Source organism: Eulemur rufifrons, chromosome 3 (assembly GCF_041146395.1).
Source record: "Eulemur rufifrons isolate Redbay chromosome 3, OSU_ERuf_1, whole genome shotgun sequence".
NCBI classification, from domain to species: Eukaryota; Metazoa; Chordata; class Mammalia; order Primates; family Lemuridae; genus Eulemur; species Eulemur rufifrons.
Genome location: NC_090985.1, coordinates 40,003,294 through 40,017,093, shown reverse-complemented (window position 1 = coordinate 40,017,093; position 13,800 = coordinate 40,003,294). Strand labels below are relative to the sequence as shown.

The following is a 13,800-nucleotide window of genomic DNA, read 5'->3' as shown; positions in this document are numbered from 1 at the left end:
TAAGCAGGATGCTGAAAAAAAGCAACTTGGAAAGGAGCACTTTAGCTAGGTGGGCAGAGAAGGCTTCTCTGAATGAGGAGGTGACATTTGAGCTGAGACTCAGAAATGAAAAGGGAGCCATGTGAAGATACAGGGAGAGCATCCCCAAGGGGGGAAGCAGGAATAAATGCTGCTGGACATAGAGGACCTGGACCATTCCCAGAGTGAACTGCAGGCCAGTGTGGCTAGAGGAGAGTGAACAAGCGTGAGACTGGTGTGAGATGCATTTGCGGGGCAGGGTAGGGGCCAGAGCATTCTGGGCATGGTGGGGCTTGTAAGAGTCTAGACTTTGTCCTACGTGCAATGGGAAAACATTGGAGGGTTTTAAGTAGGGGAGAGACATGATCAGATTTATGTTTTAAAAAGAGAATCTGGCTGTTGCATGAAGAATGAATGGTAGGTACAAATGGGGATTCCAGTTTAAGGTTAGAGTAATCTGGGCAGGCGATAATTGTGACTGGAATAGGAAAAGTAAACTATTCATGAATATCCCTGATGAACATAGATGTAATAAATCTTAAACATTTTGTTCTGGGATGAAGATGATGATGACAACGATGACAACTGGAACAATGATGATAATGACGCAATACTGTCCAGAAATTTTGATCATTCACTATATGCAGGACTTCATACGCTAGCTTTACTAACTCTCCTATGACCCTATAAGGTGGATGCAATGATTTCACCAATGTAAAGATGAAACTGAGACACAGAGAGCCTAAATGACTTGCCTCAGGTAACAGGAAGTCATGAAACCAGAAATGGAACCCTCCCCACAAGAATCTCCTTAAAAATCCAAGTCCATGACTGCCTTGTTTTCTTCTGCATCTCCACTGCCTACCACAATGCCTGGTATACGATAGGTGCTTGTCAGTGTTGATTGCATGAATTCAGTGAGTCCACACACCACGATGCATCCACACAGGTGTGCAAGCAGAGAACACGAATCTCTCAGGAAGTCCTGGCTCCCTGACTCACATCACCTCCCTGCCCGCTTCAGCTCAGACTCAGCTTAGCATCTTTAGGATTTTAGTTAGAGAAGAGAGAAATGCAGGCACCGATGTGGAAGAGGACCCACTGTGCAGAAGAGAGGATTATGGCAAAATTCAGGGAGGGCCCTTTCCTGAGATAGAGCTGAACACAAGCTAAGCTCCTCTGTGAGGAGGCGATGATACATAGCATCTACCAAGAGCTAAGTAAGCCCTGTGCAGTATTAATTCATTTAATTCCTCATAAAAAATATGTGTTTGGGACTAGTGATGTAATCACCATTGCATAGGTGTAGAAATTGTGAGAAGGAAAGTTTGAATGACCTCCCACCGGCCTCCTGGTATGTGGCATTGCTGAGGTCAAACCCAGGCAGTCCCTGCACCTTGGTCACCACACGGGAATCTGGGCGGCATGCACTCTTGTGGGATGACGCTTCATTAACCTGGCATTTGGGAGCTGCCACACTAAAATATTTTCCACCGTAAAAGAGAAAAATTTCTGCCTATTGTTTTTTATAATGGTTGAAATAAAATGATATATTCACATCATAACCAAGAGAAGGGCTCAGAGTCTAGAGAGTTGTTTAGAATTCTTTGTCGTTGCCAAGATAACTGTATTTTATCTAATGGACAGGACACTCCCATCCCTAAAAGAGTGTGTTCTCTCTCAGGATTTGGTGCATTTGTTTTCCCAAATTGATCTTCTGCAACTATCTGATAGAATCTGTCTCTCTAGTCAGACTATTCACTGCCCCCAAAACACCAATTTCTGGGTGTTTTTTCAAGCCAGTTATCTTCCTAGAATGTTCTTTTTTTTCCTCTCCCCTTATCAAAATCTTATATTCCCTCAGGTCCTTCAGTAACACAAGGTACGTTTTAGGTTGCCTCACATGTAGCTTGTCAAATACAGATTTTTGAGTCCTGCTCCCAGAGATTCAGATTCGGGTTTGCTTAATCTTGGCTGATTCTGGGAACTAGTTTTTTAAACAGGTTCCCCCGGATTCTGGTGGGGGTTTGTGTGTATGTGTCGGGAAGGGGAAGGTGTGGGATCACTCTGAGAGAAACTGCCTTGGTGACTGGAATTTAAAAGATGGTTGGAAGCCACAGAACCTCTGGACAAGAAAGAGCATTTTTTTTTTCCTCAGAAAGAAACATTTAATAGAGACTTACGAACAGAAGCCATGTCTGAGACGGCAGTGAGATGAGACGAGATGATGGATCCCTGGCCATTACCCTAGAACGAGTATTTGAAGCCATCCATAAATTTTCTTGTGAGGAAACTGGGGCCCAGAGAATCTAGCTCCACATTGTTAACTACTGATGCAGAAATTGAGGCCCTGATAATTTAGTGATGTGCCCAGGGCCACACAGGTGTTGACTGGCATTGGCTGAGCTGGTCCATCCCCAGTCCTGGCTCTGTCTCTCCCTGACACCACACTTGCCCTAGGCCCCACCTGCCCTGACGACACGATTCACAACCACGGCCACAGGAGGATCGCCTCGGCTGGGTTCAGACCACACAGGAGTTGTGTGACCCTGTGCAAGTTACCTAGTTGCTCTAGGCCTCAGTTTCACCGTCAGTAGAGCAGGTATAAAACTCATCTCACAGGGCTGCCATGCAGACTAGGTGAAATAGCAGGTAAGGTTTCACAGATCAGGGCCTGACAAAAGTACTCAGAATAAATGTATGCCTTGGACTCCATTTTGAAGTATGGTTTACACGGTTTTGTTTTCCCCAGTTATTCCTTTCCCTTTGCTTCTATTCATCTTTGGGGTCCGCTCACTCCTTGTCACCTAAGTGGGACATAGCAGGAGAGGGCAGAAATGTCCTGCCTGTCTTCCTGAATTTTTTCCCCAAAAGCCTAATCTGCAGGATTGGGAAAGAATCCCAGGTACAAACCAAAAGTCTTGGCAAGAAGCCTGGGGATGAAATCAAGAAAGGGAAATTCTGCTTGGGATGGGGATTTGAGATTTGGAATGGGGGAGATGAGAGAGGAGAAAGGTCTGTAGGTCCTGGGTGAAGAGAGAAGCAGGTGCCACATCCCAGAAGAGCCCAGGTCTATCTGGGCAGATGGGAATGCAGGGAGACTCCCCCCAAAGTCCCCTGACCCAAGTGTGGTGGGGAGCCCCAAGAGGCCCCCTCCCCCATACTTTGGCATCATCATAATCTCGAAATCATGGCAAAATCCCAGGCATCAGGAGGGTTTCCAAAACCGTGGCCCAACCCTCAGTGGGGAGAACCCCAGGAATAAGGTCCACTTTCTATCAGCTGTGAGAAAGGGAACATTTAGGCCAGAAATGAAGTTGAATTACAGAAGATAAAGCAGCCACTGTTTGTTCCAAATATAGTGGGCAAGTGTCCAAGGCCACTCACAGCCAAGAGAAAAGGTGAACTCTACCAGTTTCCTGCCTTCTACTATGAATAGCTTGGCGCTGGTTATTGCTGCCACCTAGTGGCCATACTTTAGAATTAAATCTCTCTTTTGGGCCATGAATTGTTTTTCCTTCAACTCTTCTTTCGTTCCACCATTGTTTCATTTGTTCATTCATACATTCCTTCTACAAACATTTTATGAAGACCTACTAGGTGTGGCAGGTCCTCATGAATACAATAAGAAAATATAATAACGAGAGGGAAAATCCAGCTCCTTGCCTCTTGAAATTTACACACTTGGGGGAAGACAGCCATGAATTGAATTTTTTAAAAAATATATGACTGGAAAGTGCTATAAGAGAAGAATATAGTGCTATGAGAAGTGCTGACAGGGATTTGGCTTGTTGGGGTGGAGGTGAGAGGTGGAGGTCATAGAAAGCTTTGGAGGAGGTTCTGACTGGCCCAAGGTCTGAAGGATAAGCTGGAACAGCCAGGTCAAGAAGGCAGTTTTCTGGGCAGTCATGAAGTGAGCTGCAAGGAAGGGAATAAAAGAAGGCCACGTGTTTAGAAGGGTACTGGGTACGAGGCATTATAATTTCTAAACTGAGGCTGTGGTTGTGAGTTATAATGACCATACAATTGTTTTACCTGACATGCGCTAAGAAGATATCAGCTAATAAACATGAACAGACCACTCCGCCCAACAACAGCAGAATACATGTTCTTCTCAAGTGCACATGGAATATTCTCCAGGGCAGACTGTGTGCTAGGCCATAAGATAAGCCTTAACAAATTTAAAAGGATTGAAATCATTAAAATGTGTTCTCAGATCACGGTGGAATGAAATTAAGACTCAGTAACAGAAGTAAATTTGGAGACATCCAGGTATGTGAAAATTCAACAATATATTCCTAAAGAAAAAATGAGTCAAAGAAGAAAAGATACAGACAGCCTGACTCTTCATGCATGAGCAGCGGAAAGATTGCCCCCTGTGAGCAGTGGGGCAAAATAAAGATGCTTCTGGTTACAGCACATAAGTTTGGGGTATTAATTTCACCATTTACATTTAAAACACTACAAATGAACATATAAAAAGAAAAATGTCCCCATGTAAAAATAATTCATATTGGGCTTTTGTTCCTGAACATAAAAAAGATTCAGTAAAACCATCCAGCAATAAATTAAGGTAAAACCTTTCATATAGACATTTTATCAAACCTTGCGATTCTTTCTCAAGTTTTTTTATAAATTTAAATATTACGAAGCCATAAGCTCTAGGTATTATAATATGAATTATTCGAAGCCAATATATGATAATGCAACATTCCATTTTGGCATAAGAAAATATTCTTTACAATGTGACAATGTAACACCTTATATAATAAAATGATGCCTATGGAAAAATTATTTATAAATGTCAATTTTAAATAAAGAGATTCAGGGAATATGGTTAAATGTAGAGTTTATTTGAGCACAAAGTTTGAAAACAGCCACCTGGGAACACAGATTCCAAAGAATGGAAGTCAGTGCTCACAAGTGGAAATGTTTTGGGGGCTTATCGAGATAAGGTTTGAGAAGCTTAACAGGGTTTTAACACTTCCACACAAGGCTAGCACATAATTACAGTAATCGGGTTAGTCAAGGTAGTGTTCTTTTCAGGAAAGGTATATTGAACATACCACATTGAAGATGTAAGAGTCATGGAGTCTTTTTCGCCATCTGTTCTGAGTTAGGTGTGAGATAATGAAGGAGGAAAGGACAAAAATCAGGAGTGGAGGAGGTTTCCAGTACTATTTAATCTTTCTTAATCAATTTACAGAACAAGAACAATGAGAAAGAGAATTAACGTACACTCTGAGATGCAGAGGTTGCAGCTACATGCTGCATGGCTCAGACCACACAGCCGCAGACCACTCGGCCACACAGCTTCAAAGCTCAACATAATTTTCAGGGTTCCAAAAAATGATTAAGTTTGAATTATTTATTTTTACACTATCTTGTTTTTTGCTTCAAATACATTGACAAAAAATAAAGGTATCCAAATAACAGTATGTTACTAGTGAAATAAACAAAGGCAGGAAGCTCACTCAGGATGCTCTGAGGAAATTTGGAGACCAGGTCTAAGGCAGTGTCACTGGCACAGAAGGTGGTTGCCTGGGGAGCTAGGCAATAAGTAAAGCCTGTTAAAAGTGGAGACGGATTGGTTGTGAGTGCTGAGGACAAGGGAGAGGCAAAAGTCAAAGCAAAGTCCCAGGGTTGTGCCATGAGCAACTAGAAGACTGGCAGGGGCACTTCATGAGCTAAAGAAGAGTGAAGAGAACACAAGTGGAGCTCAATTTTGGAAGTGTTGCGTTTGAGGTATCTGGGAACACCAAAGAGGCAGGAAACGGTAGACAGATAGGAAGAATGGTACACCTGTAAGAAGCAATATTCACTGAGGTGATGAAAAGCAACAGAATGTGTCCTTCAAAATGCAAGAGAGGGATGACTTGATCTCTTCTCCACACCCACAAAGCACTTTCAGTTGTGACTACAATAGCACTTAAACCATGGCATTAAAGTTATTTGAGGGTGTATGTACAACTCAAAATTGAGTTCTGTGAAGGCAAAAACTGAATTTTACTCAATTCTCTTTGGTTTAATGAGCTTAGTACTGGGTAGGGAGGGGAAGAAGGGGAGGATTGGCAAGTGGTGTTCAAAAAATGCAGAAGGATGTGGGGCATGGTGGCATCCTCCTTGTAGTCCCAGCTACTCAGGAGCCTGAGGTGCAGGGATCGCTTGAGCCCAGGATTTCGATACCAGTCTGGGAAACATAGCAAGATGCCATCTCTACAAAAAATTTAAAAATTAGCTGGGAATGGTGGCATGCACCCATAGTCCTAACTGTTTGGGAGGCTGAAGCAGGAGGATTGCTTGATCCCAGGAGTTGAAGATTGCAGTGAGCTATGATTGGGCCAGTGCAGTACAGCCTAAGTGACAGAGTAAGACCCCATCTCTAAAAGAGAGAGAGAGATGTTTTTGAAAATGACAAATGGCAGCATGTTTATATACTGATGGGAATGATCCAGGAGACACAGCAAGGGGTGGGAGTAGAGGGAGAGGAAAATTGAAAGTGTAGGACATAGAGAGGATTACCAAAAAAATTTAATTCCTGAGGGAACTCTGGGGGACAGTACAGAACATGCCTCAGAGTTATTCCAACTAAGGTGTGTGGAAGCTGAGATATTTATTCACCAACTCCATTAGTCATTTGTTAAGGGATACTCTTGGGAGATGTAGGAATGGGCATTAATTCTCCAGCATTTCTGGTCTGCCCAGCACATGGGCTAAGCCAATTCTGGTGACCAGAGAAAGCCATAAGGTAAAAATTCCTAAGTGCTCACCATTAGAAGCCATCGCATTGGCCTATGTGATAGTGGTGAGTCCCAAGGATATATGAGTGACCTATCGGGTCTTCAATATTAGTTGTGTTGATGTTTTCTCCATGGAATTTGAGTTTTAAATGTAGAGATCAGACTGAAAAACAACAATAACAACTCTGACTGATACTGAAAATAGGTGTCAAGAAACAAGAGTTTTAGTCAGAGCCTTGTATTTTCCTTGTATTGACCTGAAAACAATAATTGGGAACTTCAATTAATGTTAACATTTCTGGGTCTCAATATCCTAATCTGTAGAATGGGTGGGAGGTAAGTAGAAGGGATAGGGCTTATTGAAGTTCTTATTTTCAATTATTTGAATTTATCTGTAGGGAATTCCTCACTGTCTTCTTTAGACATCAAAGCATTTCAACAAGTATTTAGTATCTGCCACCTAACCAACTCAACTTGTTACTCTATAATATATCTTTTTTAGTATCTACTCTTTAGACATTGTCTAAAAACACTTTATAGATAGTATCTCTAATCACAATAGCAATCCTCTGAAGAAGATTAAGGTAATTCACATTTTATAAGTGAAAATTCCAGTTTTGAAAGGTGGTATGACTTACTTGCTCAGATCCTCCCTATTTTCAAGCACTTGTTTCTTGGACCTCAGGACAATGAAATGGTATCTTTGCAAGAAAAAAGAATGAAGAAGTTATATCTGACTCTTTGAGCAAATAAAGTGGCTGCTGAGGTGGGGCTAAGAGCAGCATTAGGCTATGGGAAGCCTTTCTCCAAATTCAAACCATCATTTCAATGTTCATGTCTTTCTTAGGATTCATGGATTTCCTTCTTTGGATTCACGAGCAGCACTGAAGAAACTGCAAGTCTTTCTCTAAATTCAGACCATCATTTATGTTCACTTGTTTCTTTAGATTCATGTGCAGCATAGAAGAAACTCAGACAGTTTTGGAGGATACCGACTACATTGAAGTCTTTTAGCCCATAGAATTCCTTTTATTTTATTATTTTTTTTTTTTTTAAGGGCTGGAGAGCGCCCGCAGGTCTCTAACAGCTCTGCCTCCGCAAAGAAGTTGTTAAAACACTGTCGAATGAACAGCTGAGCTAAACCCAGCTCCACAAAATTCTTTGTTATCGTTAATTCCCTCCTAGGCTGAAGAAAGTAATGGTCGACCACAATAAAGATGGCGGCAGCGGCTTCATCATGGCAACGGCGGCGCTATTCGCCAACAATTGCATCGATACATTTAGTTCCGGCCTGTTCGTTTGGCTTCACTTCCGGCGCTGTCACTGGCGTGCACCCGTGAGCGTAATAAGGCTGGTGAACCGACTCCAAGGAGTAGCAGTCTTGCCGAGGGACTCGGAGAGAATGTGGACTCTCGCGACATGGAGAGAGAACCTGGGAAGTCCGTGCCTGTTGTCGCAGTTGTGACTGAACCTCGGTTTACTCAGCGATATAGGGAATATCTGGAGAAGCAGAAACTCTTGGATAGACAGCACCGTGTGCAGAAGATGCCGGATGGCACCGTGGCGCTACCGGTGCTGGGAGAGACCCTCCCCGAGCAGCACCTGCGGGAGCTGAGCAGTCGCGTGGCCCCAGGCAGCACCTGTGTGCTGACCCAGCTCCTGGATCCCGTTCCTTCAAAGAAGGTCCAGGGTTTTTCACCTGCCCAAAGATTGTGTCTTGAGGTGAGTCGCTGGGTAGAAGGTCGAGGAGTCAAGTGGTCCGCTGAGTTGGAGGCTGATTTGCCCCGATCGTGGCAACGGCATGGGGACCTCTTGTTGCTGAGTGAAGACTGTTTTCAAGACAAGCAATGGAAAAGTCTGGAACCAGAACTCTGGGAGACTGTTGCCTCCGCACTTGGTGTCCAGCGTTTGGCAAAACGAGGGCGGGTATCACCGGATGGCACTCGAACTCCAGCAGTGACTCTGCTGCTGGGCGACCATGGCTGGGTAGAGCATGTGGATAATGGTATCCGATATAAGTTTGACGTGACCCAGTGTATGTTCTCCTTCGGAAACATCACAGAGAAGCTGCGAGTGGCATCGCTGTCCTGTGCTGGAGAAGTGCTAGTGGATCTCTATGCAGGGATTGGTTATTTCACATTACCCTTCCTAGTTCATGCTGGTGCTGCCTTCCTTCATGCCTGTGAGTGGAACCCCCATGCTGTAGCTGCTCTGAGAAATAACCTTGAGATCAATGGAGTGGCAGATCGGTGCCAAATTCATTTTGGGGATAACAGGAAACTGAAGCTCTCAAACGTTGCAGATAGGGTGAACCTGGGGCTGATTCCCAGCTCTGAAGAAGGCTGGCCCATTGCCTGCCAAGTGCTACGGCAGGATGCTGGGGGTATTCTGCATATCCACCAAAATGTGGAATCTTTCCCAGGGAAGAATCCCCAGCCTCCTGGAAGCAGCAAAATAGAGAAAGAACATTGGCCTTATCCTCAGCAAGTTATCACCAACCAGTGCAAAAATGGAGCTACCAGGGATTCCAGGAGAAAAATGCTGTCAGCAGCCACCAAGCCAGAGTGGCAAAGGTGGGCAGAATCTGCAGAAACTCGAATTGCCTATTTTCTTCAGCAGGTGCATGGGAAACCATGGAAGACACGAATCCTGCACATCCAACCAGTGAAATCCTATGCCCCCCATGTGGATCACATAGTCCTGGATCTGGAATGCCGCCCCTGTCCTTTAGTAGGCTAGAGGAGGTGGATCCTGGGACACAAGGGATCCATGTGTGAGTGGCCCTTAATGCATCAGCTCAGGCTGAGCTCTCACTCCTTTTGTCTCCTGGTGATCTGTTTTAATATTTTGTGGCCCTGAAAGCAAGCTCTAGAACAGTCCAGATCATTTCATTTGTCTTCCAGTGATCATATTGAGAATGAACTACATATCTGGGAGAAGCAGCATGGCCCATTGAAATGAGGCTCAGCTGTGCAATTATGAATTCCGAATTCTGACCTCAGTTCTGACCTTTCAATGTTCTTTGGCCTTGGATTTCCTTATTTGCAAAATGAAGGTTTCCTTGAACTGTCTCACATGGCTATTGTCTAATAAGCAGTTGTACACAGGGCATTGGTTATTTTAGAGTGAAAGACACAGTACTGTTTCCAAAATCACTCCTGCTACAATATGGAAAATCAACTGGAGGAGGGCCAAGATGGAAACAGGGAGATTGGTGAGAAGGCTTCTGTGGTTGTCCAGGTGTGAGGTGATGGTGGCTTGAACTAGGGTGGTGCCGGTGGGAGATGGATGGATTTGAGAAATAAAATCAACAGGACCAAGCAATAGAAACCAAATCAAGTCATTAATATGACGCTGCTTTGTATTACGACTGACTAAATTAAGGAGAGAAGGGGACAAAAATTACTCGAGTTTGCTAACTCTATTCTACTTTGTTAACTCTATTCCTAAATAGTATGGGGGGATATCTTATGTATTAGGTTTATTGTGGTAGAAAAAGGGTTCAGAGTCACTGCTCTAAATCATAGGGAATCTAGATTTCTAGCCTTAAGCTTGTGCAATGGCTGCCAATTACTAGCTATTTTTTTTTTTTAATTCTGATTAAAATCTTAGACTTTAATAGGCCTCAAACTCCCTCTTCATCTTCCTTCCCTAGCTGACATCAGGGACAACATAAGAAGCTATAGGTAATGTGAAATATTCTGCAGAATTTTTCAAGCCTCACCTTATTTTATGGCTGTCTGCCATCACCATGGTTTGCCATTAGGATGTCTAATTTTTGAGAGTCAATCAAAGTTTTGGTGCATTTTGAAAACATCTGAGTTTGTCTGCTTAATGAAAAAATACAGAAAAGTGTGCTTTATCAGGATTATGATTGTACCTGATATTTGGCTGGCTGGAGTTGGGCAGGGCTGCTTGTCCTCTTGCAGCAGTGGCAATAAGGACAAAGTAGGGTATTGTTTATGTTATCCAGCAATTAAGAGCCTACTATATACAAGAGTGGGAGGAAATACAAAGACCCATTAGATAAAGTTCCTGTCCCTGAGGAGCAGTAGTACTCAAAAACTTGGAATACAATAAGTGCCATATGAATGACAACATGTTGTAGGAGTGCAAAGGTGGGAAAGAAGAATTCTGAGAATTGAATAGGGAAATTTTCAGAGAGGTAGTACTTGAATTGGCCTTGAAAACTGGGTAAGATTTTGATGGGTGGTGTTGGGGTAGTTGAAGAGAAAAACAGATGCAAACATTTGAATACTCAGAAAACGGGGCATTGTCATTATTAGATCAGTTTGGAACAGAGGAAGCTGTGTTGAAGAAGGGGATTGGTAAGGATTAAAAAACACAGGGTCTTGTATACAGCAAGCCCCCAGAGAAGTGTCAGCTATCATGTGATCCCACCACAGAAAGCAGCCTACTTGCTTCCATTCCCATCTCACAGAGTGTCCTTCCTGTATTTACCTTAATCATCTCTTCTTTGACATAATGGGTTTCTTCTGTGTGCCATGCCTGCTCTCCTCAAACCGAAATGCTAAAGATGCCAACCTGAGGCTTGAGCCAGTATGGGGAGGAATACAGAGGAGAAACAATGGGAAAGATGAGTCAGAGAGCAAGGTCTGGGGATTGAGGAGTTGCCTTTTTGCCATTAGCTGTAGCTGGTTGAATTCATTCAACTAATGGTTGTTGAACTCCTACTTTATATCTATATCTAGATCCATAAATCTGTATATCAGGCCCAGAGTGTGCAGTAGTGAAAGATTGACATGGGCTCTACCTTCATAAATTTTGGTTACATGCATTCAACTTCTGGCTCCTTTACTTTCTGTGTGACCCCAGGCAAGTCATGAATCTCTCAAGATTTAGTTTCTTCATCTGGACATTGGGGTTAACAACTGTACGTGTCCTGTAGGGTAGTTGTTCAGTTCAAATGAGTTAACAAAGCCCCAGGGCCCCAGGGTGGGCTCTGACCCTGGAGATGCAGCAGCCATCTCTCCCAGGCATGCTAACACTGGCAAAGCAGAATGGTAGGACTCTGATTTTTTAAAGGAAATCCTTGATCAACTACAGTAGCAGCCCTGAAATATCTCTGAACTTGTCATATGAAGAAAAAAAGAAACCCTGCAACCGGTGCTTCCCCACTTCAAAAAAAAAAAAAAAAAAAAAAAGAGTATTTAAGTCACTGGGGATTTTTTTTTTTATTTACAAGCAAGAAATATTTCTACCTGATATTCTGAACAGTGGATTAACCAGGTAAATTACACATACACGATAGAGGTGGATAAATAAAAACAATAGCAGAGTGGGAATGCTCACAGAGCTCTCACCACCCAAAACAGAACATTTTGAAATCAAAGTTCTTTTTCAGATGTTTCAACTGTTGTTAACGCTGCCATCTAGTGAAGATGCTGTGGAAATAAAAACTCTTTCAGCCTTGAACTATTTTATCCATGACTCCAAGGTCAGTCTTTATACTCTTCCTTCTCTTTTCCTTTCCCTCTCTTTTCTCCATTTCATAAATGTTTTGGGGCCCAAACAATATGCCAGACACTGTGTTAAACACTGGGAACAAAATAGTAAACAAAACCAGACCCAATCCCAGACTCTATGGACCTTATACTCTAATGTGGGGGATAGGCATTAATCAAATAATCACACACTACCTATAACATTTCATATAACAACTCACATTCTAGTAAATTCTGGGAGGAGAGATTCTTGGTGCAATAGGAACCTATGACAGGGGTTGACCTGCTCAGGAAGGTCAGGGAAGTCTTCCCTGAGGATGTGATGACTGAGCTGAGAGTTGAAGGGTGAATAGGAATTAATGAGTGACGAAAACAGGGGACAGCTTTCTAGGCCATGAGGACAGTGTGTGCAAGTGCCTGTGGAGGAGTTTGAGGGGTTGAAATCAGGGTGGATGGAGAGGAAAGCGTAAGGGACAAAAGAGTGTCAATCAGGCTGTGGAGTTAAATGATAGTCCAGCCGTGCCGGGGGCAGTATAGGCTGTGTTAAGAATGTTATCCCAATAGCAATGGGATGTCTTTGAAGTGTCTAAGCAAAAGTGTGTCATGGTTAAATATGTGGGGTTTTATAAATTCACAATTTATCAAAATCCTAGTACTCTAAGACATTTTAAAATACACTCTCATCCGAGTGTGGTAGATCACACCTGTAATCCCAGCACTTTGGGAGGCCGAGGCAGGAGGATCACTTGAGCCCAGGAGTTTGAGACGAGCCTGGGTAACATAGCAAGACCCCATCTCTAAAAAATATAAATTAGCCAGGCATGGTGGTGCCTGCCTATAGTCCTAGCTACTTGGGAGACTGAGGCAGGAGGATTGCTTGAGCCTGGGAGCTGGAGGTTGCAGTGAACTGTGATTACGGCAGCGCACGCCTATCTGGGCACCAGAGCAAGCCTGTCTCTGAAAAAAATATACTCTCAACACACATACAAACCCCTAGTATTCCTTTCTCTTAATCTACCCTAATTTCCAGCAACTGTGGTAACATGGAATTGTACAAGGAGTTAGCCCTGTACATATAGTTCATAGTCAAGAATTTTTGTGTTTATGTTTATGGGAGAAATAATGCTGGCCTCATAAAATGAATTGATTCAATTGGGATGTATTCCTTCTTCCATTTTCTGGAGAAGTTTTTGTAGAATTGTTACTATTACTAATGTTTGTTAGAATTCCCCAGTGAAGCAATCTGGGCCTGGATTTTTCTTTGTGGGAAGATTTGTAGCTACAAATTTAATTTCTTTGAAAGATATAGGGGTATTCAGGGTATCTTGGAGCTTTGACAGTTTGCATCTTCAAGGAATTTTTCCATTTCATCTAATATGCCAAATGTATTGATGTAAAGTGGTTCATAATGTTCCCTTGTACTTTTAGTAACTATAGAATCTGTAGTGCTACCAGCTCTCTCATTACTGATGTTGCTAATTTGTGTATCCTCTGCCTACTTCCCTCCCTCTCTCTTTCCTGATCAGTCTGGCTAGAGGTTTATCAAATTTATTTAACTTCTCAAAGGACTAGCTTTT

At 42.9% G+C, this 13,800-nt stretch overlaps 1 protein-coding gene across 1 annotated transcript; it reads left to right on the top strand.

Annotated features, from left to right (window-relative positions):
- The first annotated feature begins 8,124 nt into the window (after positions 1 to 8,124).
- TRMT12 (tRNA methyltransferase 12 homolog) lies at positions 8,125 to 10,162 on the top strand. Its single transcript, XM_069466011.1, has one exon. It carries the CDS (start codon positions 8,178 to 8,180, stop codon positions 9,495 to 9,497), a length of 1,320 nt encoding a protein of 439 aa, XP_069322112.1. The 5' UTR covers positions 8,125 to 8,177; the 3' UTR covers positions 9,498 to 10,162.
- The last annotated feature ends 3,638 nt before the right edge of the window (positions 10,163 to 13,800 follow it).